This window comes from Oncorhynchus gorbuscha, linkage group LG24 (genome assembly GCF_021184085.1).
Source record: "Oncorhynchus gorbuscha isolate QuinsamMale2020 ecotype Even-year linkage group LG24, OgorEven_v1.0, whole genome shotgun sequence".
Classification (NCBI taxonomy): domain Eukaryota; kingdom Metazoa; phylum Chordata; class Actinopteri; order Salmoniformes; family Salmonidae; genus Oncorhynchus; species Oncorhynchus gorbuscha.
The window spans coordinates 3,310,366-3,331,408 of NC_060196.1; the positions used below are offsets into that span (position 1 = coordinate 3,310,366).

General features: G+C 44.8%; 1 protein-coding gene across 7 annotated transcripts in view; it reads right to left on the reverse strand.

Annotated features, from left to right (window-relative positions):
- LOC124012699 (type II inositol 3,4-bisphosphate 4-phosphatase-like) overlaps window positions 1–21,043 on the reverse strand; it is a 235,042-nt gene that overhangs the window by 89,060 nt on the left and 124,939 nt on the right. For all 7 annotated transcript variants that reach the window (XM_046326580.1, XM_046326579.1, XM_046326581.1 and 4 more), the window contains 2 exons: window positions 5,807–5,921; window positions 1,769–1,838 (listed from right to left, as the gene is read on the reverse strand). In XM_046326580.1, coding sequence (XP_046182536.1) covers window positions 1,769–1,838; window positions 5,807–5,921 — 185 coding nt within the window. The remainder of the gene's footprint in view (window positions 1–1,768; window positions 1,839–5,806; window positions 5,922–21,043) is intronic.

The window sequence follows — 21,043 nt, forward strand, 5'->3', positions numbered from 1 at the left end:
AAATTGGAATTAAAAAGAGAGAGGGAGAGGTGAGAGGGACAGATTGTGAGCGAGATGAAGGGATGACTGGTACTTCTCCCTTGCAGCGGACACGGTCGAAGGAGCAGATTAACCTCTGACCTCCCCCCGCCGCCACGCTAATCTGAAGGCCAATCAGATTACTCCTTCCTCCTCTCCCCACACCTCTTAAGGAAATTACTCCCCCCCCCTCCTGTGTGTGTGTATTGTGTGTGTGTTTGTGTGAATGTGTGTGTGTGCATCCTTCTCCGCTCTCCCCCCTCTGAAAGGTAATACAAGTGAATGGCTAAATTGCATTAGTCAATCTCTCTAAGTCTGCGGGGAGCGTGTTATAGTGATGGGACGCAGCTGTGCCACCCGCCTTCCTGCAACCCAACCCGCGCAGGAAGACGGGTGGCACAGCCCCCTGGTGCCTGCCTCTCGCTAGCTAATTGCGACAGATAGTGACAATGACGACGGGTATAGAGAACAGAGCTGTAGGGAAAGTCATACCAACACACGCTGAGGACGGAAATAGAGACAGAGAAAAAGACGAAGATAAGACTTTCTAGAAAGTACCGGGATACGATAATGAGGAAGGGAAAGAAAAAAAGAAAGCATAGAAGAAGAGCAGGATGGAGTTGGAGACTCAGAAGGGTTTCTTTTCCCCTCTGGAGAGGAACGAGTGATGACAAAAGGGAAAGAAGGAAGGGCTTTATATTCCCAACGCAGCAGGGAGCAGTGACCTTCTCAAGTCTCTCCTTCTCCTCCTCCCTCGTTCCCTCTCTCTTTTTCCTCACTCCTGGTGTTTCTGCTCGATTCTCCCCGCTTCCAGTGATCGAGTAACAAGCGAAGTGTGTTGCGCCATTCGGGGGGCTTCTCCCTTAATTGGTATCACAGGATCGACGTGGCGTGTCTTCCGCTTGTCTGCCTCTCCAGCCAGTCCACACAGAACAGATACAGAACCAGGACTGGAGCAGCCAAGGGAGGCAGGCGGACTTTCACCTTGTCTGGGGATATAATTACCTGCTTTAAAGGGGCACTTCACCATTTTATATATATATATTTTGTACAACATATTAGTCCTGTCCTGCACCCATACCAGTGTCTAGATGTTTGAAAAAGGCATTTTCTACATTTGGTAGTCAAATAGAAAAGAAGAAAAGGTCCCACTATGATGTCATCGGCGACACTGGTATGGTGCTGTAGATAATGAATTCCATTAGAGCCACCGTTGGCCAAGTCTCACACCTTCTCCACTGTCAACTGGCTCTCCCTCCCTTTACTTACTTAAACCAAGGCTTCCCGTTTTGATCTGAGAATGAATAATATGAGTTCTTTAATCAAACTGGGTAGCCCCATTGAGACTTCAAATCTCTTTGGCGGGAGAAGGTTAGTCAAGGGCGGCGCACTTTCCAATGAGAAAACCAAGAAGTATACAGGGGTTAACTTAATGGATCACTTGATTACACTATGTCAATTTCAAACTGCTTTTGGGGGCAACACTAGGTCATGGTAATTACAGGGGTGTAATAGGTTTTGTTAAGAGAAAATGCAAAAAAACTGGAGAAATCTTTTCAGTAATAAACTAATTTCACTAGGAGAGATTGGGGTGATTGGTTAGACAGGAGGAGGAAGGGGAGTCAAATTAGAGGGGATGAAATTAGCCTTAAAGCTCTTCCCACTGATTACAGGGTTGCCATGACGATGGACGTCAGCAGTTAAATTATAGGTGTTTAAAGGTAGAAGGAACAAGCGTAGTTGAACTTACCAGCACCCGTCAGGGGGCTATTATCTTTGTCGTTCTGGGTTCCCTGTGATGACTCACAAACTAAGGTGCACTGTGGAAAGAAGAGAGAGAGAGAGATGTTTGATGTCAAATCTCTACCATCAAACACACACATATGAATGTACATTGAACTCTGCTTTTCTCTGAGCAGCGGGGCGGCCACGTCTAGCTTGACATGTTGTTGGTTCAGCATGTCTTGCTCTTTAAATACATTTTCATTTAGCTCAGTGTTTTTTGGGACAGCAGGAGGTAAATGACAGGTGAAGCTAAACAGGCAGGCAGGCAGGCAGGCAGGCAGGCAGGCAGGCAGGCAGGCAGGCAGGCAGGCAGGCAGGCAGGCAGGCAGGCAGGCAGGCAGGCAGGCAGAGACAGGCAGGCAGAGACAGACAGACAGACAGACAGACAGACAGACAGACAGACAGACAGACAGACAGACAGACAGACAGACAGACAGACAGACAGACAGACAGACAGACAGACAGACAGACAGACAGACAGACAGACAGACAGACAGACAGACAGACAGAGTTAGACAGATCCTCCGTCACTCAAGAACGCTCCATGTGTTTATCACCGTCCCCTTTAATAATGAGTATCTTCCCATCACAGCTGCTGAATGTCCCTTTTTGATGATGCATGTGGGATAAGACATCAAAGTGCCAGTGACAACCAACAGTTTTCAGGCCTCTCTGTCAGTGGCATCGAGACTGACAAACCATCAGAAATACACTTTACCAATTACTAGGACTGCTACTTTTGCGAAAAAAGTGGAATTTAGCGAAACAAGGTAGCTTCATTTACATCAGGGGAATATAGTGAAACAAGGTAGCTTTCTTCACGTCAGGGGAATATAGAGAAACAAGGTAGCTTTCTTCACGTCAGGGGAACATAATGAAACAAGGTAGCTTTCTTCACGTCAGGGGAACATAGTGAAACAAGGTAGCTTTCTTCACGTCAGGGGAATATAGTGAAACAAGGTAGCTTTCTTCACGTCAGGGGAATATAGTGAAACAAGGTAGCTTTCTTCACGTCAGGGGAACATAGTGAAACAAGGTAGTGAACAGAGACCATGTTTGACTGCATGAGAGCAAAGTGTTGCATTTCACTCATCTCAATAACGTAGCCTATTCATTGATGATTGGTCTTGCTTTACTGAAGTTCTGAGACATTGCAAGCTAAGATATTGCAAGATACAGCTTTTGATAGCCGATAGATAGGCCTAGTTCTGTGTGCCTGGTGGGCCTATACTGTGCCCCTCCCCTCTCTCACTGTCCCTAAGACAGTAGTTTTGGAATTGTGAGTGTTTTGTGTTCTCACTGCATTGTCGGAACTAGAAGCACAATCAGTCTCCTCCATTCCAAAACTACAGAATTTAAAAAATTCTGACACTCAGAAATGAAAGTCGAAACCCGGAGTCAACGTGCAATCTATTATTTTGGAGTCAACTCTCTACCACCACATCATTGCAGTGGCAGAGAAAGGCAAGCGACAACAGTGGAGTCCTGTATGGCAATACATAGTTAAATGAGAAGGAACTGCTAACTTTCTTCAGGTGGGATTGAGGTAGAGTAATGGTCGTCAGGTGCAACACTGAGCCATCTGAAGGGACGCAGCGTGAGACCGTGACTGTTTGCTGGCAGAGCAAGGTGTATTTCACTCATCTCAATTGTATTAAACTGGTCTTCTTACAGTTTTAACTGAAAAACAATTGCAAGAAATGGCTGTGAAAAGATAAATTCTGTCCACACACACACCTCACACACTCTCCGTCCCTCGCAGACGACAGAAAGATGTGAGTTTGTGTTCTCAGACAGACAGTTACAACAGTCTCCTCCATTCAAAACTACAGACAGACAACAGACAGACAGACAGACAGACAGACAGACAACAGACAGACTATTATTTTGACAGACAGACAGATCATTGACAGACAGACAGACAGACAGACAGAGTCAGACAGACAGACAGACAAGACAGACAGACAGACAGACAACACACACACACACACAGCCATCTGAGACACACACGTGAGACACTGTTGCACAGCAGCACAGGTGTATGGGGACACAATGGCAATACATAGTTAAATGGACACACACACACACACAGTTTTACACACAAACACACACACAAACACTGTGAAAAGATAAATTGTCCACACACACACACACACACACACACACACACACACACACACACACACACACACACACACACACACACACACACACACATCAAACAGCAGGAACCAGAGGCAGCCAGCCACAGACACAGCCCAGTCACATTATATAAGACTGCACAGACACTGACACACACAGTGGTCACACACACACACACACACACACACACACACACACACACACACACACACACACACCATCAAAAGAGAGCAGGAACCAGAGGCAGCCAGCCATGTTAGAGCCCCAGTCAATTATATAAGACTGCTCTCACACTGATTTACACACAGTGGTCACACACACACACACACACACACACACACACACACACACACACACACACAGACACACACACACAGACACACACACACACACACACACACACACACACACACACACACACACACACACACACACACACACACACACACACACACACACGACACCATCAAAAGAGAGCAGGAACCAGAGGCAGCCAGCCATGTTAGAGCCCCAGTCAATTATATAAGACTGCTCTCTGTGACTGATTTACTCACAGTGGTCACACACACACACACACACACACACACACACACACACACACACACACACACACACACACACACACACACACACACACACACACACACACACACACACACACACACACACACACACACACACACACACACACACACACACACACAGAGAGAGAGAGAGCGCAAAGGTAACGAGGAGAAGTGTCAACAGACTACAGTTAGACTGGGTCAGGGAACACCCTATGCTACGAGGTTATCTCCTCTCAGGAAGACATCCTTTCTACTGTACGCAGATCCATTTTGACTGCCTCCTCATACATGCACAACTACCAGCCAGGTCACACCAGATCAACTTCAGTATTCCACATTTGTCCAGGACCCCAGGATGTCGGGAGATGCCTTCAATACCATCCACTAGGGGCAGTGTGAATGCATATTACCATCAAGTAGGTTTGCGGCTTGCTAGGGCTTTGTGGATGGGGATAGAGGATGTTAAACCGTGCGCTCCGGTTCAGAGGATCGCGGGTTCAAGCCCAGTGCTGGGCAGTCATTTTTTTTCCAGTTTTAACACAATCCTAAACCTTAACCAGTCGGAATGAATGCCTAAACCTAAACAAACGTTGAAAACAGAAGTGAGACCGTGACATCTTGTTGCTACACATATTATTATATTTTAGACTAAACTCAATATTCCCATTGGGTGGAATAACTAGTCAAATGAAGGAAAAGTACATACATAAACTTTGTTTTTGGTGTGAAAACACCCCATTGGGAGGACGTTTGAGCACTCTTCAGGTACCTGGCGATCTCAGAAGAAGACATCATCTCTCTCTCGCTCTCATTCCTGTGTTTCTCAGATGGTGCAGAGTAGCATGTCGTGGTGGATCAGCATAGTTGATTGTAGGTGGGATGGTCTCACAAGGGAGATGCCATTTATTCAGACGAGGTGAGTCTTGTAGGAAGGCTATAAGGCCATGGGGTTTAGCCGACTATCCCACACAAATAGAAGGATGTATGACGCTCCCTCTCTCTAATTCTCTAATGCTCTTTGTGCACATAATCACACACAACATTCAGGCTGTCTGAGCCAATGGCTTCACACACATGATAAACATATTCAGTATCTAAGAGTCCCTATCCCACTCTCACCCTCTCGTCACACTCTTACACCCCCCCCCCACACACACAGGATCCAAGGGCTGTAAGGGCTTGATGAATCTCATTGGGCCACTTGAGCAGTGACAGACTAATCCTGCAAGCATTAGTGCTAGCCGAGACATCTGGAGGGGAACGACTCTCATACAAACACACACACACGTCCTCACCTTCTGGGCCTGCTGCACGTCGGCCGTGATGTGATCCATGTCCCCCTCCTCCATCTCCCCCATGTTCACACGGCTCACCAACACTGTCCCCACCGGCAGCACACCATCAGAAGACCTGGGGGAGAGTGGACAGAGTGTCAACTACGGGAACGAGAGAGAAAAGAGGGCAGAAGCGAGATTGAGAACAGAGGTGCAGATGGAGCAGCCAATGGGACAGAGAATAGAGGTGTCGATGGAGCAGCCAATGGGACAGAGAATAGAGGTGTAGATGGAGCAGCCAATGGGACAGAGAATAGAGGTGTCGATGGAGCAGCCAATGGGACAGAGAATAGAGGTGTAGATGGAGCAGCCAATGGGACAGAGAATAGAGGTGTCGATGGAGCAGCCAATGGGACAGAGAATAGAGGTTTAGATGGAGCAGCCAATGGGACAGAGCATAGAGGTGTAGATGGAGCAGCCAATGGGACAGAGCATAGAGGTGTAGATGGAGCAGCCAATGGGACAGAGAATAGAGGTGTAGATGGAGCAGCCAATGGGACAGAGAATAGAGGTGTAGATGAAGGAGCCAATGGGACAGAGAATAGAGGTGTAGATGGAGCAGCCAATGGGACAGAGAATAGAGGTGTAGATGGAGCAGCCAATGGGACAGAGAATAGAGGTGTAGATGGAGCAGCCAATGGGACAGAGAATAGAGGTGTAGATGGAGCAGCCAATGGGACAGAGAATAGAGGTGTAGATGGAGCAGACAAAGGGACAGAGAATAGAGGTGTAGATGGAGCAGCCAAAGGGACAGAGAATAGAGGTGTAGATGGAGCAGCCAAAGGGACAGAGAATAGAGGTGTAGATGAAGGAGCCAATGGGACAGAGTATAGAGGTGTAGATGGAGCAGCCAATGGGACAGAGAATAGAGGTGTAGATGAAGGAGCCAATGGGACAGAGAATAGAGGTGTAGATGGAGCAGCCAATGGGACAGAGCATAGAGGTGTAGATGAAGGAGCCAATGGGACAGAGAATAGAGGAGTAGATGAAGGAGCCAATGGGACAGAGAATAGAGGTGTAGATGAAGGAGCCAATGGGACAGAGAATAGAGGTGTAGATGGAGCAGCCAATGGGACAGAGCATAGAGGTGTAGATGAAGGAGCCAATGGGACAGAGAATAGAGGAGTAGATGAAGGAGCCAATGGGACAGAGAATAGAGGTGTAGATGAAGGAGCCAATGGGACAGAGCATAGAGGTGTAGATGGAGTAAATAAGAGGTGGTGAGGAACAGACAATGAGAGGTCAAGAGAGAATGTAGGCTGGAGTTTGTCAAGAAATGTTTGTTGCAGTTGCAAGTGACATCATCTCAATCAACTTTGCTGATACAGAAGCAACTGAAACACCATTGAAATGGCATGCAACACTGTGGTTTAAAAATTCTAAACCAATGGCATCTGTTGCGTTCCATTGTGATTCAGTAAGCTATACAAATAAAAAGTGTGGCACACTACATATATAAACTCCCAGTCATTTATTGGGTAAATCACCTCATTGTGATTTTCACAAATCATTTGTTAATCGAACCTTTTCGTTGATGATTTAGAAAAAACCGCTGTCTGTACAATGTATCTAGCCAAATTGAAACTGCCAGCATTGTTCTAGCTGGCAAGCTGGCTATCGACTAACTAACCAAGCTAGCAACTAACTAAGCTTAGTCTAGCAACTAACTAAGCTTAGGCTAGCAACTAACTAAGCTTAGGCTAGCTAGGTGAAACTGGTCTGAGTTTACTTTAAAAATTAAATGTATTGACAGCCAAACCACATACATAAACCTTTACTAGCCATGATGCCAATGTCTATTTATACAGCTTCCGTTTAACTAACTATGTCGCTTCAACCTTGATGGCGGTTCCGGCAGCAACAGGCAGCCCGCTGACAGACAGAGTTCTGTACCTTCGAATGGATCACGCGACAAAAGCATTGGTTTTGATTGAGTTGTTTGCAACGAGTTTCACAAATGTTGAAACGTTTGCAACTGATCTGGATGCCACCAAGTTGCAGATGAATTTGCTTATCAGTTGCTGGGGGTGTTGCATGAAGCAATCCAAAAAGCAACATAGCTGCGTCCAAGTTGCTTCGTGTAACCCCAGCACATTGTGGTCAAATCACTGAGTTACACATCCTCTCCCTCCTTCAGTGACAGATACAGAACAGATACCACCGTTCTCATATTAGGGAGCCCCAATTACTTTTCTAACCAATGATCTGATGGGAAATCCATTGCCAGCAGTAGTTCGTCACACACACACAGGCACTCACACACTTAAATGAACAATTCTCCCTGGGTATTAAGCTAGCAGCATGTGTGATCTAATCCCCCAGTCAGATTGATCTAGCGCTAATGGGCCTGGTCCCACTCCCAGTGGACAATTAAGGGCTATCATAATCACAGCCAAAGCCTGGGGTGCGAGAGGGAGAGAGAGAGCGAGGGCGGGGGGAGAGGGGGAAGACACCCCGGTGAGAGAAGGAGAGGAGAGGGATGGTGAGGGATGGAGAGGGAGAAGAGAGGGATCTGGAGAGGTACTCTGGGCCTGGAGAGAGAAAGAAGGGGATGCTACCCCGTGGAGAGGAAGGGATGGATAGTGAGTTGAAGGACAGAGAGGGAGAAGTGACTGATCTGAAGAGAGACTCGGGGAACTGCAGCAGTGGCGTTCTCGCTCAGAGACTCATTTGCACACGGCGGTCCCTTGCTACACAGAGAGGATATAAGTCTGTTGATGGATCCCAGGACCCATGCCAGACATCTGCTTCAGTGTTTATCTTTCTTGGTACCCCCCCCCCCCCCCCCCAACCCAACCCAACCCACCTCCCCTCCCTCCTTTTCCACTCATCCCTCATCCCCCTCTCCACCACACAGAGAACATTCCGGAAAGTCACCCTAACTTTGAGTAAACATGGTCAGCCCAGATCGAGCCGCTCGTTCCCTCGGCTTATAATGGAGAAAATGAGACGAGCATGTGGTTGTTTTTAACACCTGTTACACAGCTAGCAGACCACCACCGTTACTGCAACGGGGCTGCAGTGGCCCACCTAGGTACACTTTCCAGATTGCTTGAGCGCCTTACCATAATGAAACATTGCACTTAAACAGTATAGGCTTTAAAGTCCTACTCCTAATACTCTATGCAAGGCTGTAAACTCCTGCTCCAGTCTAATTTGCAGATCATTTATCATGTGATAGACTTCACAAAAGGCACCTCTCAATAGGTGGTCCAGGTATCCTCTTTTGTTCTCTATGGCTCCTCAAGAAAGGGGAGAGGCTGATGACATCACATCTCCCCATCAGACCAGCTCCTTGAAGTTTGCAGCTGTGGCTAAAAACAACACTATTTTGCGCAAACATTTTTTTTGCCTTTTAGTGTGTGTACTTCACTGTATGTACAGTGGGGAGAACAAGTATTTGATACACTGCCGATTTTGCAGGTTTTCCCACTTACAAAGCATGTAGAGGTCTGTAATGTTTTATCATAGGTACATTTCAACTGTGAGCGACGAAACCTAAAACAAAAATCCAGAAAATCACATTGTTTGATTTCTAAGTAATTAATTTGCACTAATTTGTTCTCCCCACTTTATATTTGTGATATTGCTTTCCGACAGTAAAAGTAAAACAAATAGCTGGAGAACGTCTTTAAGGTCATTGATTTATGTGTGGGAGCGATGGGAGATGATGTCGTAGTTGTACAGACTGTAGCTTGAGAGATAAAAAAAAATGACGTGCTTAAAGGGACACTTGGATGCCGTTTGTAAAGTAAACACTCGTTTGAACGTGCATTGGTTCTGGAGATGATGAATATGAGGGGAAAAAATTGGTGAGGTACGTCTTTCAAGTGCCTGTCGCGTATTTGGATTCGTTCACAAAACAATTAGTTATTAAGGAAGCGGTTTATTGCATTTAAGGTTGATTTATTTTGTAACCCTTCTTCAGTTTGCAAACATGTCTCAAAGTGACACAAATCTGTACTAATTACTCATACTAGTCTGGGTGATGAAATGCAAGTCACTCAATTTAGTCCTTCAACTTTATTCCATCAATGTGTGCTTTATTTAGAATGTATTAACCTAGAAGGGCTTTAAATATGTATCCTATCGTGTGGTGTTTCGGTTTATTTCTTATTTCCTTATTTGAGCGACTTCCTTTACTTTGAAATGGTTAACCTCCTTTTCAGTGTTTGTCTAGCTGTGATAAGGAGTGTTAGTTAGACCTGAGTCATAACCCCACACCTGAGGAGAGGAGCATTGTTCAGAAGATTCAAGCTAGCAATGGAAGAGGACAGGTGACACAGGCTGTGACAGGCTGGGACTGGATGAGTGTGACCAAGCTGTGCGCACAGAAACATCAGCCCACAGAGAGAAACATAAGATTGAACTTCACTCAATTTTCTAGAGCTGTGGTCACCAACCGGTCGATCGCTATCAACTGGTCAATCTTCAAGACATTCCTAGTCGATCACCAAACAATTCTGTAAAAAACCCAATGATAAAGCCTTGTGTTCCTATTTTTTTTGTTCTTGGGCTGTTGGAGGAAGGTGCACCTGATTCAGCTGCCCTGTGCGCCGGGTGGATTAAATGTTGCCTTTTTGAACCATTTCAGGTGTCTGAAGGTGCACCTGATTCAGCTACCCTGTGCGCCGGGTGGATTAAACGTTGCCTTTTTGAACCATTTCAGGTGTCTGAAGGTGCACCTGATTCAGCTACCCTGTGCGCCGGGTGGATTAAATGTTGCCTTTTTGAACCATTTCAGGTGTCTGAAGGTGCACCTGATTCAGCTACCCTGTGCGCCGGGTGGATTAAATGTTGCCTTTTTGAACCATTTCAGGTGTCTGAAGGTGCACCTGATTCAGCTACCCTGTGCGCCGGGTGGATTAAATGTTGCCTTTTTGAACCATTTCAGGTGTCTGAAGGTGCACCTGATTCAGCTACCCTGTGCGCCGGGTGGATTAAATGTTGCCTTTTTGAACCATTTCAGGTGTCTGAAGGTGCACCTGATTCAGCTACCCTGTGCGCCGGGTGGATTAAATGTTGCCTTTTTGAACCATTTCAGGTGTCTGAAGGTGCACCTGATTCAGCTACCCTGTGCGCCGGGTGGATTAAATGTTGCCTTTTTGAACCATTTCAGGTGTCTGAAGGTGCACCTGATTCAGCTACATCTGTGCGCCGGGTGGATTAAATGTTGCCCTTTGAACCATTTCAGGTGTCTGAAGGTGCAAACTCTGCCTTCCTGGCGGGCCCAGATAGCAAATCAAGTGCACTGTTGGCCTACCGCTGGCCAATCGGATGGCTCAGATGACCGTGTCTGCAGTAAATTAGCAGGCATAAAAGAAAACTCCAGCAAAATGGATAGTGTGAGATTTCAAAACGTTTAAAACCCTGACCAGAGAGAGACTGTCAACGAATATACAGCTGCTGTTTCTATGTTCATGTCTACGTTCTTACTCAACACTGTCAACACTTTGTATTCAACACTTTGTATTCAACACTTTGTATTCAACACTTTGTATTCAACACTTTGTATTCAACACTTTGTATTCAACACTTTGTATTCAACACTTTGTATTCAACACTTTGTATTCAACACTTTGTATTCAACACTTTGTATTCAACACTGTGTATTCAACACTTTGTATTCAACACTTTGTATTCAACACTTTGTATTCAACACTTTTAGGAAAGTGCATCTACAGGCTTGCGTTCTTGTTATTATCAGCAATTCTTCAATTTCTCTGTTCATACTCTAGGAGTAACCGCATGAATTTGTGCATTTGTGCGGCACCATCAGCTGGAAGACGGTCTCCCTTTTTGGTCAGTGGAGGAAAGGAGGAGAGGTGGGGTGTTGAGAGGCAGGCCCTCAGTCTGTGGCTCTCTCCCTCCGCCGAGACTAAGCATCAGACGCAGGCACAATCAGCCCAATAAAATAAAAAGCTCATGATTTTGATGTATGCTCACTCAGCTGTGCTTCACAAGTAATACAACCACGGATCTATTACCTGTGTGATTATATAGCCTACCTCAAATGTTGAAATACAATTGTAAAAAGATGGCCCGAACAACAATGCATTGGAAGTGCAATTCAAGCAAAGCCAATATGCAGTTATTATGTATTGGGTCTATAACTTACTGCACAAAAGTCATTGCGACAGTACTGTTTTTAAGTCACGTAAAAAGAAACTTGGAGCGGTAGATCTCGGCCTGCATTTTGACTCAAAGTGATCTTGACTCAGAAAAGGTTGGTGAGCACTGTTCTAGAGTTGCAACATACCAACACAGAACACATAGGATTCTAGGAGGATTCTATTGCATTGTTCTAGAGTTGCAACATACCAAAACAGAACACATAGGATTCTAGGAGGATTCTATTGCATTGTTCTAGAGTTGCAACATACCAACACAGAACACATAGGATTCTAGGAGGATTCTATTGCATTGTTCTAGAGTTGCAACATACCAAAACAGAACACATAGGATTCTAGGAGGATTCTATTGCATTGTTCTAGAGTTGCAACATACCAAAACAGAACACATAGGATTCTAGGAGGATTCTATTGCATTGTTCTGTGTTGCTTTTATCCTGTAACGCCTTTTTAATACTAAGAAAAAATAAATATATTGTCTGCCTGTGTCTGTGGTAATTGGGATTGAAAGAACCTTGGTTTTTGACACGTATATGAGCCATGAATATTACAACCAAACTGGAGTCAATAAAGAATGGCTCCATAAATGAGATGATTTGCTCAGGGAGAGTGTAAAACGTAACAACTCTTTGTTCTGTGAAATATCTAGTTGGAAATAATTTCTTTTTTTTTCTCCTCAGAGAAACCATTTACTTTTCTACTCAAACCCATTTCACGTCCTTAAACTCTCATGACCCATTCAGGAAGCACAAAAGGCTGCAACTGCACTAGAGCAACTAATGCACATCTATCCTAAACTGACCGATGGCGGCCATTTTGTGACTGCTGTTCAGAATCAAGACTCCAGCCAGTCAGTTAAAGCCCTGAGCCATAGTGACATCTAACAGCTGCTGGGGCTGTGTAGTGGAGACTTTGGCTTGGCCACCGCCACCTATACTGAGGGACCTGATTCATTCATCACAATCACTTTAAACAGTCCCCTATAACCCAATAAAGCTGCTTGTAACAGATGCTACAACCATATCCGAGGGTCCTTACATGGGGAGAAGAAGATTCAATTTGTATCGAAGGTCACTGTAGTCTCTGAGTCATTGAAACATGAAAGCGTGGAAACTGGACTGGAACAAACTACAGTTTAGAAACTGTCCTGACAAGGCATCAAGGTTTTAGTCTTGATTGAGTGGGCCAATCGGGGGGTTGGAGTGAGGCATAAACAAACCAATCGATGGAGAGGACAGTAAGACGCATGCATGGTTTCTCCCAATCTTGGCTAGGCCTTCCCATCAGCCCTGGCATGCAGTGCCTTGGGCCGGGTCAGCTGCAAAGGTGTCTAGAAGATTGAGCACAAAAAGCCCAGGGCAGGAAGTTCAAGACAGACAAAGGAAATGACAGTCAGGTAGAGAGAAAATAGAAACATGAGCAATGTGAGAAAGAGTGCCCTGTTTCTGCCTTCTAGTCAACCACAAGAGAGAGAGAGTCACATACAGAAACAGAGAGAGAGAGAGAGAGAGAGAGAGAGAGAGAGAGAGAGAGAGAGAGAGAGAGAGAGAGTCACATACAGAAACAAAGAGAGAGGAGAGAGAGAGAGTCACATACAGAAACAAAGAGAGAGGAGAGAGAGAGTCACATACAGAAACAGAGAGAGGAGAGAGAGAGTCACATACAGAAACAGAGAGAGAGGAGAGAGAGAGAGAGAGAGAGAGAGGAGAGAGAGAGAGAGAGAGAGAGTCACATACAGAAACAAAGAGAGAGAGAGAGAGAGAGAGTCACATACAGAAACAAAGAGAGAGGAGAGAGAGAGAGTCACATACAGAAACAAAGAGAGAGAGAGAGACATATAGAAACAGAGAGAGAGAGAGTCACATACAGAAACAGAGAGAGAGAGAGTCACATACAGAAACAGAGAGAAACAGAGAGAGAGAGAGTCACATATAGAAACAGAAACAGAAACAGAGAGAGAGAGAGAGAAACAGAGTCACATATAGAAACAGAGAGAGAGAGAGTCACATATAGAAACATAGAGAGGAGAGAGAGAGTCACATACAGAAACAGAGAGAGGAGAGAGTCACATATAGAAACAGAGAGAAACAGAGAGAGGAGAGAGAGAGTCACATACAGAAACAGAGAGAGGAGAGAGAAACAGAGAGAGTCACATATAGAAACAGAGAGAGGAGAGAGTCACATATAGAAACAGAGAGAGGAGAGAGTCACATATAGAAACAGAGAGAGAGAGAGAGAAACAGAGTCACATACAGAAACAGAGAGAGGAGAGAGTCAGTCAGAAACAGAGAGAGGAGAGAGAGAGTCATAGAAACAGAGAGAGGAGAGAGAGAGTCACATCACAGAGAGAGGAGAGAGAGAGTCATAGAAACAGAGAGAGAGAGAGAGTCACATATAGAAACAGAGAGAGGAGAGAGTCACATATAGAAACAGAGAGAGGAGAGAGTCACATATAGAAACAGAGAGAGAGAGAGAGTCACATATAGAAACAGAGAGAGGAGAGAGAGAGTCACATACAGAAACAGAGAGAAGAGAGTCACAGAGAAACAGAGAGAGAGAGAGAGAGTCACATATAGAAACAGAGAGAGGAGAGAGAGTCACATATAGAAACAGAGAGAGGAGAGAGAGAGAGTCACATACAGAAACAGAGAGAGGAGAGAGAGAGTCACATACAGAAACAGAGAGAGGAGAGAGAGAGTCACATAAACAGAAACAGAGAAACAGAGAGAGAGAGAGAGTCACATACAGAAACAGAGAGAGGAGAGAGAAACAGAGTCACATATAGAAACAGAGAGAGGAGAGAGAGAGTCACATATAGAAACAGAGAGAGGAGAGAGAGAGTCACATATAGAAACAGAGAGAGGAGAGAGTCACATATAGAAACAGAGAGAGGAGAGAGAGAGTCACATATAGAAACAGAGAGAGGAGAGAGAGAGTCACATACAGAAACAGAGAGAGGAGAGAGAGAGTCACATATAGAAACAGAGAGAGGAGAGAGTCACATATAGAAACAGAGAGAGGAGAGAGTCACATATAGAAACAGAGAGAGGAGAGAGAGAGTCACATATAGAAACAGAGAGAGAGAGAGAGAGTCACATACAGAAACAGAGAGAGGAGAGAGAGAGTCACATATAGAAACAGAGAGAGAGAGAGAGAGTCACATACAGAAACAGAAACAGAGAGAGGTCACATATAGAGAGAGAGAGTCACATACAGAAACAGAGAGAGGAGAGAGAGAGTCACATACAGAAACAGAGAGAGAGAGAGAGAGAGTCACATACAGAAACAGAGAGAGGAGAGAGAGAGTCACATACAGAAACAGAGAGAGGAGAGACATATAGAAACAGAGAGAGGAGAGAGAGTCACATACAGAAACAGAGAGAGAGAGAGAGTCACATATAGAAACAGAGAGAGGAGAGAGAGAGTCACATATAGAAACAGAGAGAGAGAGTCACATATAGAAACAGAGAGAGAGAGAGAGTCACATATAGAAACAGAAACAGAAACAGAGAGAGAGAGAGAAACAGAGAGTCACATATAGAAACAGAGAGAGGAGAGAGAGAGTCACATAGAAACAGAGAGAGGAGAGAGAGAGTCACATATAGAAACAGAAACAGAGAGACATACAGAAACAGAGAGAGAGAGAGTCACATACAGAAACAGAGAGAGGAGAGAGAGAGTCACATATAGAAACAGAGAGAGAGAGAGAGAGAGTCACATACAGAAACAGAGAGAGGAGAGAGAGAGAGTATAGAAACAGAGAGAGGAGAGAGAGTCACATAGAAACAGAGAGAGGAGAGAGAGAGTCACAACAGAAACAGAGAGAGTCACAGAAACAGAGAGAGGAGAGAGAGAGTCACATACAGAAACAGAGAGAGAGAGAGAGAGTCACATAGAAACAGAAACAGAGAAACAGAGAGAGAGAGAGAGTCACATATAGAAACAGAGAGAGGAGAGAGAGAGAAACAGAGAGAGGAGAGAGAGTCACATATAGAAACAGAGAGAGGAGAGAGAGAGTCACATACAGAAACAGAGAGAGTCACATACAGAAACAGAGAGAGGAGAGAGAGTCACATATCAAACAGAGAGAGGAGAGAGAGAGTCAGAAACAGAGAGAGAGTCACATACAGAAACAGAGAGAGTCACATACAGAAACAGAGAGAGGAGAGAGAGAGAGTCACATACAGAAACAGAGAGAGAGGAGAGAGAGAGTCACATACAGAAACAGAGAGAGAGGAGAGAGAGAGTCAGTCACATACAGAAACAGAGAGAGGAGAGAGAGAGTCACATATAGAAACAGAGAGAGAGAGAGAGAGTCACATATAGAAACAGAGAGGAGAGAGAGTCACATACAGAAACAGAGAGAGAGAGTCACATACAGAAACAGAGAGAGAGAGAGAGAGTCACATACAGAGAGAGGAGAGAGAGAGTCACATACAGAAACAGAGAGAGAGAGAGAGTCACATACAGAAACAGAGAGAGGAGAGAGAGTCACATATAGAAACAGAGAGAGAGAGAGAGAGAAACAGTCACATATAGAAACAGAGAGAGGAGAGAGAGAGTCACATACAGAAACAGAGAGAGAGAGAGAGTCACATACAGAAACAGAGAGTCACATACAGAAACAGAGAGAGGAGAGAGAGAGTCACATACAGAAACAGAGAGAGGAGAGAGAGAGTCACATACAGAAACAGAGAGAGAGAGAGAGAGAGTCACATACAGAAACAGTCACATATAGAAACAGAGAGAGGAGAGAGAGAGTCACATATAGAAACAGAGAGAGGAGAGAGAGAGTCACATACAGAAACAGAGAGAGGAGAGAGAGAGTCACATATAGAAACAGAGAGAGAGAGAGAGAGAAACAGAGAGAGGAGAGAGAGTCACATATAGAAACAGAGAGAGGAGAGAGAGAGTCACATATAGAAACAGAGAGAGGAGAGAGAGAGAGTCAGAGTCACATATAGAAACAGAGAGAGGAGAGAGAGAGTCACATACAGAAAGGAGAGAGAGAGTCACATACAGAAACAGAGAGAGAGAGAGAGTCACATACAGAAACAGAGAGAGAGAGAGAGAGAGAGAGGAGAGAGAGAGTCACATACAGAAACAGAGAGAGAGGAGAGAGAGAGTCACATACAGAAACAGAGAGAGAGAGAGAGAGAGTCACATACAGAAACAGAGAGAGGAGAGAGAGAGTCACATATAGAAACAGAGAGAGACATATAGAGAGAGTCACATACAGAAACAGAGAGAGAGAGAGACATCACAGAAACAGAGAGAGAGAGAGAGAGTCACATACAGAAACAGAGAGAGAGAGAGAGAGTCACATACAGAAACAGAGAGAGAGAGAGTCACATATAGAAACAGAGAGAGGAGAGAGTCACATATAGAAACAGAGAGAGGAGAGAGAGAAACAGAGAGAGAGAGAGAGTCACATACAGAAACAGAGAGAGAGAGAGAGTCACATATAGAAACAGAGAGAGAGAGAGAGAGTCACATACAGAAACAGAGAGAGAGAGAGAGTCACATAAACAGAAACAGAGAGAGAAACAGAGAGAGAGAGAGTCACATACAGAAACAGAGAGGAGAGAGAGAGTCAGAAACAGAGAGAGGAGAGAGAGAGTCACATACAGAAACAGAGAGAGGAGAGAGAGTCACATACAGAAACAGAGAGAGGAGAGAGAGTCACATACAGAAACAGAGAGAGAGAGAGAGAGAGTCACATACAGAAACAGAGAGGAGAGAGAGAGTCACATATAGAAACAGAGAGAGGAGAGAGAGTCACATACAGAAACAGAGAGAGAGAGAGAGAGTCACATACAGAAACAGAGAGAGAGAGAGTCACATACAGAAACAGAGAGAGAGAGAGAGTCACATACAGAAACAGAGAGAGAGAGAGAGTCACATACAGAAACAGAGAGAGGAGAGAGTCACATACAGAAACAGAGAGAGGAGAGAGAGAGTCACATACAGAAACAGAGAGAGGAGAGAGAGAGTCACATACAGAAACAGAGAGTGAGAGAGAGTCACATACAGAAACAGAGAGGAGAGAGAGTCACATATAGAAACAGAGAGAGAGAGAGTCACATACAGAAACAGAGAGAGTCACATACAGAAACAGAGAGAGAGAGAGAGAGTCACATACAGAAACAGAGAGAGGGAGAGAGAGTCACATACAGAAACAGAGAGAGGAGAGAGAGAGAGTCACATACAGAAACAGAGAGGAGAGAGAGTCAGAAACAGAGAGAGAGAGAGTCACATACAGAAACAGAGAGGAGAGAGAGAGAGAGTCACATACAGAAACAGAGAGAGAGAGAGAGAGAAACAGAGAGAGAGAGAGAGAGAGTCACATACAGAAACAGAGAGAGGAGAGAGAGAGTCAGAAACAGAGAGAGAGAGAGAGTCACATACAGAAACAGAGAGAGAGAGAGAGTCACATACAGAAACAGAGAGGAGAGAGAGAGTCAGTCACATACAGAAACAGAGAGAGAGAGAGTCACATACAGAAACAGAGAGAGAGAGAGAGAGTCACATACAGAGACAGAGAGATACAGAAACAGAGAGAGAGAGAGTCACATACAGAAACAGAGAGGAGAGAGAGTCACATATAGAAACAGAGAGGAGAGAGAGTCACATATAGAAACACAGAGAGAGTGAGTAAGAGCGCAGGACTGAAAGGACAGGCAATTGTCTCGCCTCCACAGAGGTCCCCTGAAATGGTGTCTTGAGAGTACAGGGGAGGGGAAAGTTCCCACACTCCCACAGAGAGAGACCAAGAAACCTGACAGCAACAGAAGTACAGCGAAGCACTTTAGCTTACCCCTTAAGAGGCCTAAAGCTTTTGCCGCGGGACGCTAAAAATAAGATAGAAATACACTGGCAGGACCCTAAAGAAAAGCTAGTTTCCTTTTTGCTCCCACTATTACTCCTCCTTGTCAACTGAAATGGAGTTTGTTGGTTGAGTCCCTTCAGGACATGTTAAGAACTGTGTCGCGCATCGCAAGAGGGAGTGGTCATGCAGACATGGTATAGATGTGCTACTGTATACAGGAAGATATAGGGCTACTATAGAGCTAGTGAAGACGTTATAATGCCCATAACTCTATGCCTAGTAGGATATCTGTCTGACTCCAAGTTGGATCTGTAACCTATATAAAGGTGGATGGTGGCTAATTATAGATACATGGTCATTCAGGACAGATGTTACCATAAGGGTTGTGTTGATGGAGAAACCAGCCTCCCTGTATAATCCTCTGCAGTGGACTGAATAGGGTTGCAAAGACACTCATTGGGAATGAATGAGCTCTTTTTTTTACGTGACTCTGCAATAATTGGGTTTAGTGCTCAGGGGAGCTGCCTCAATCAATGTGACAACACTGCAGGCTTTGTTCAAACAGGTCACCAGGATCGCATTGGGACCCTCCGGCCGGGCTGGCGCTGTACAGACAGACTGATCTGCAGTTGGATGGCTTCCAGTTCCCTTACTAAAACCTACTAACAGAATTGTGACCTTTTCATGCCCGTTGATCAAACTAGACAGACAAACTACCGCAGTAGTAGCATGTCGAAATGTAAAAGTCAAGATTAACAAATCCCCAGTTAAAGTGTAGATAGACTTTAACAAGAAAAACAACTAACAGGACTGAATGTAAAAGTCATGACTAAAATGTTCCAATATGTTATGGAACCGTACAGTAAAGTATGTGTGTGATATCAGCAGAGAACTAGAACAAACCAAAAACAAACTCCCACTATTTTTAGTCGTCTTTAATGTCAAATTCATGCATTAAAATACCCAGCATGCTACGCTGCAGTACAGTGAATTACGTGTGTAATATCTCTCCAGAGAGTTAGGGCAGTCCCAAGTCTGACTAGCTCATTTGTCCACACTCTTTAATCCATCATTAACATGGAGAACGTGGTTTCTGGGCGATACTTGAGCATTTGTCAAGTGGTCTTCCTCTGAGCCCTTCGGGTCGAGGGCTATCTACATCTCCATGGTTTATGTAAAACACCGTAGAAGGAGGGAATGACACCGGGTGATGTTGCCTTAGAGGGGCGGGGCTTACAATTCAAGCCAGAGTCCACCTTAATTCATCACTGTCACTAAGAACTGTTTCTCTCGTTAGGGTGAGATTGGAATAGAAACAGATATATTGTTGTTACGGTAATGTGGAATGACATCTTGTTGAATACTAAAGATGGCAAAGACAGAGTAATGATGTGTTTATATTTATTTGGGGGGGGGGGGGTAGATCAGCTTTAATATTGCAGATAGTTATGTCTCTTTATAGCAACCCAACCCCACAGTCAGTGACTCTTCTACACACGCATGTACAAACACGACAAAAAAGATAAACGCGTGCACACACACACACCTTCACCTGACTAGCATTGTCAACCCACTCTCATTTACCAATTTGGTTTTCTAGGGAAATAAAATCACTATTCCCCAAACAACCAGGTTCCTGTAGACTGTTCTCAACACAGGCCTTGTTTGATTATTTTCACAGTGCATAGATTGAATTGTGTGTGTTTTTTGCAGCACTGTGAGAGTGTGAGAGTGTGTTTGTTGGGGATTGTGTGTTTGTTGGGGAGTGTGTGTGTGTGTGTGTGTGTTAGTGAGAGTGTGTTTGTTGGGGATTGTGTGTGTGTTAGTGAGAGTGTGTTTGTTGGGGATTGTGTGTGTGTGTGGTGTGTGTGTGTTTGTTGGGGATTGTGTGTGTGTGTGTGGTGTGTGTGTGTTAGTGAGAGTGTGTTTGTTGGGGATTGTGTGTGTGTTTGTGTGTTAGTGAGAGTGTGTTCGTTGGGGACTGTATGTATGTGTGTGGTGGGGACGACAACTCTATTTTAAATGACATCCACGTCAGGTTATTCAAAAGCCAAGTGTGGATCGATGACAATTGAATGAGAGCGGGAGATGTCAGGACAGAAAACAGGAACAGTGACTGACCTTCCTCATGATACAGTGGATGAATAGCATCCATTAATCAAGTGACGGGGCTCAATAGTCTCCTTAGTCATTCATTCCCAGATAACGTACTTAAACCTGCCACTTCAGAAGCCCTAT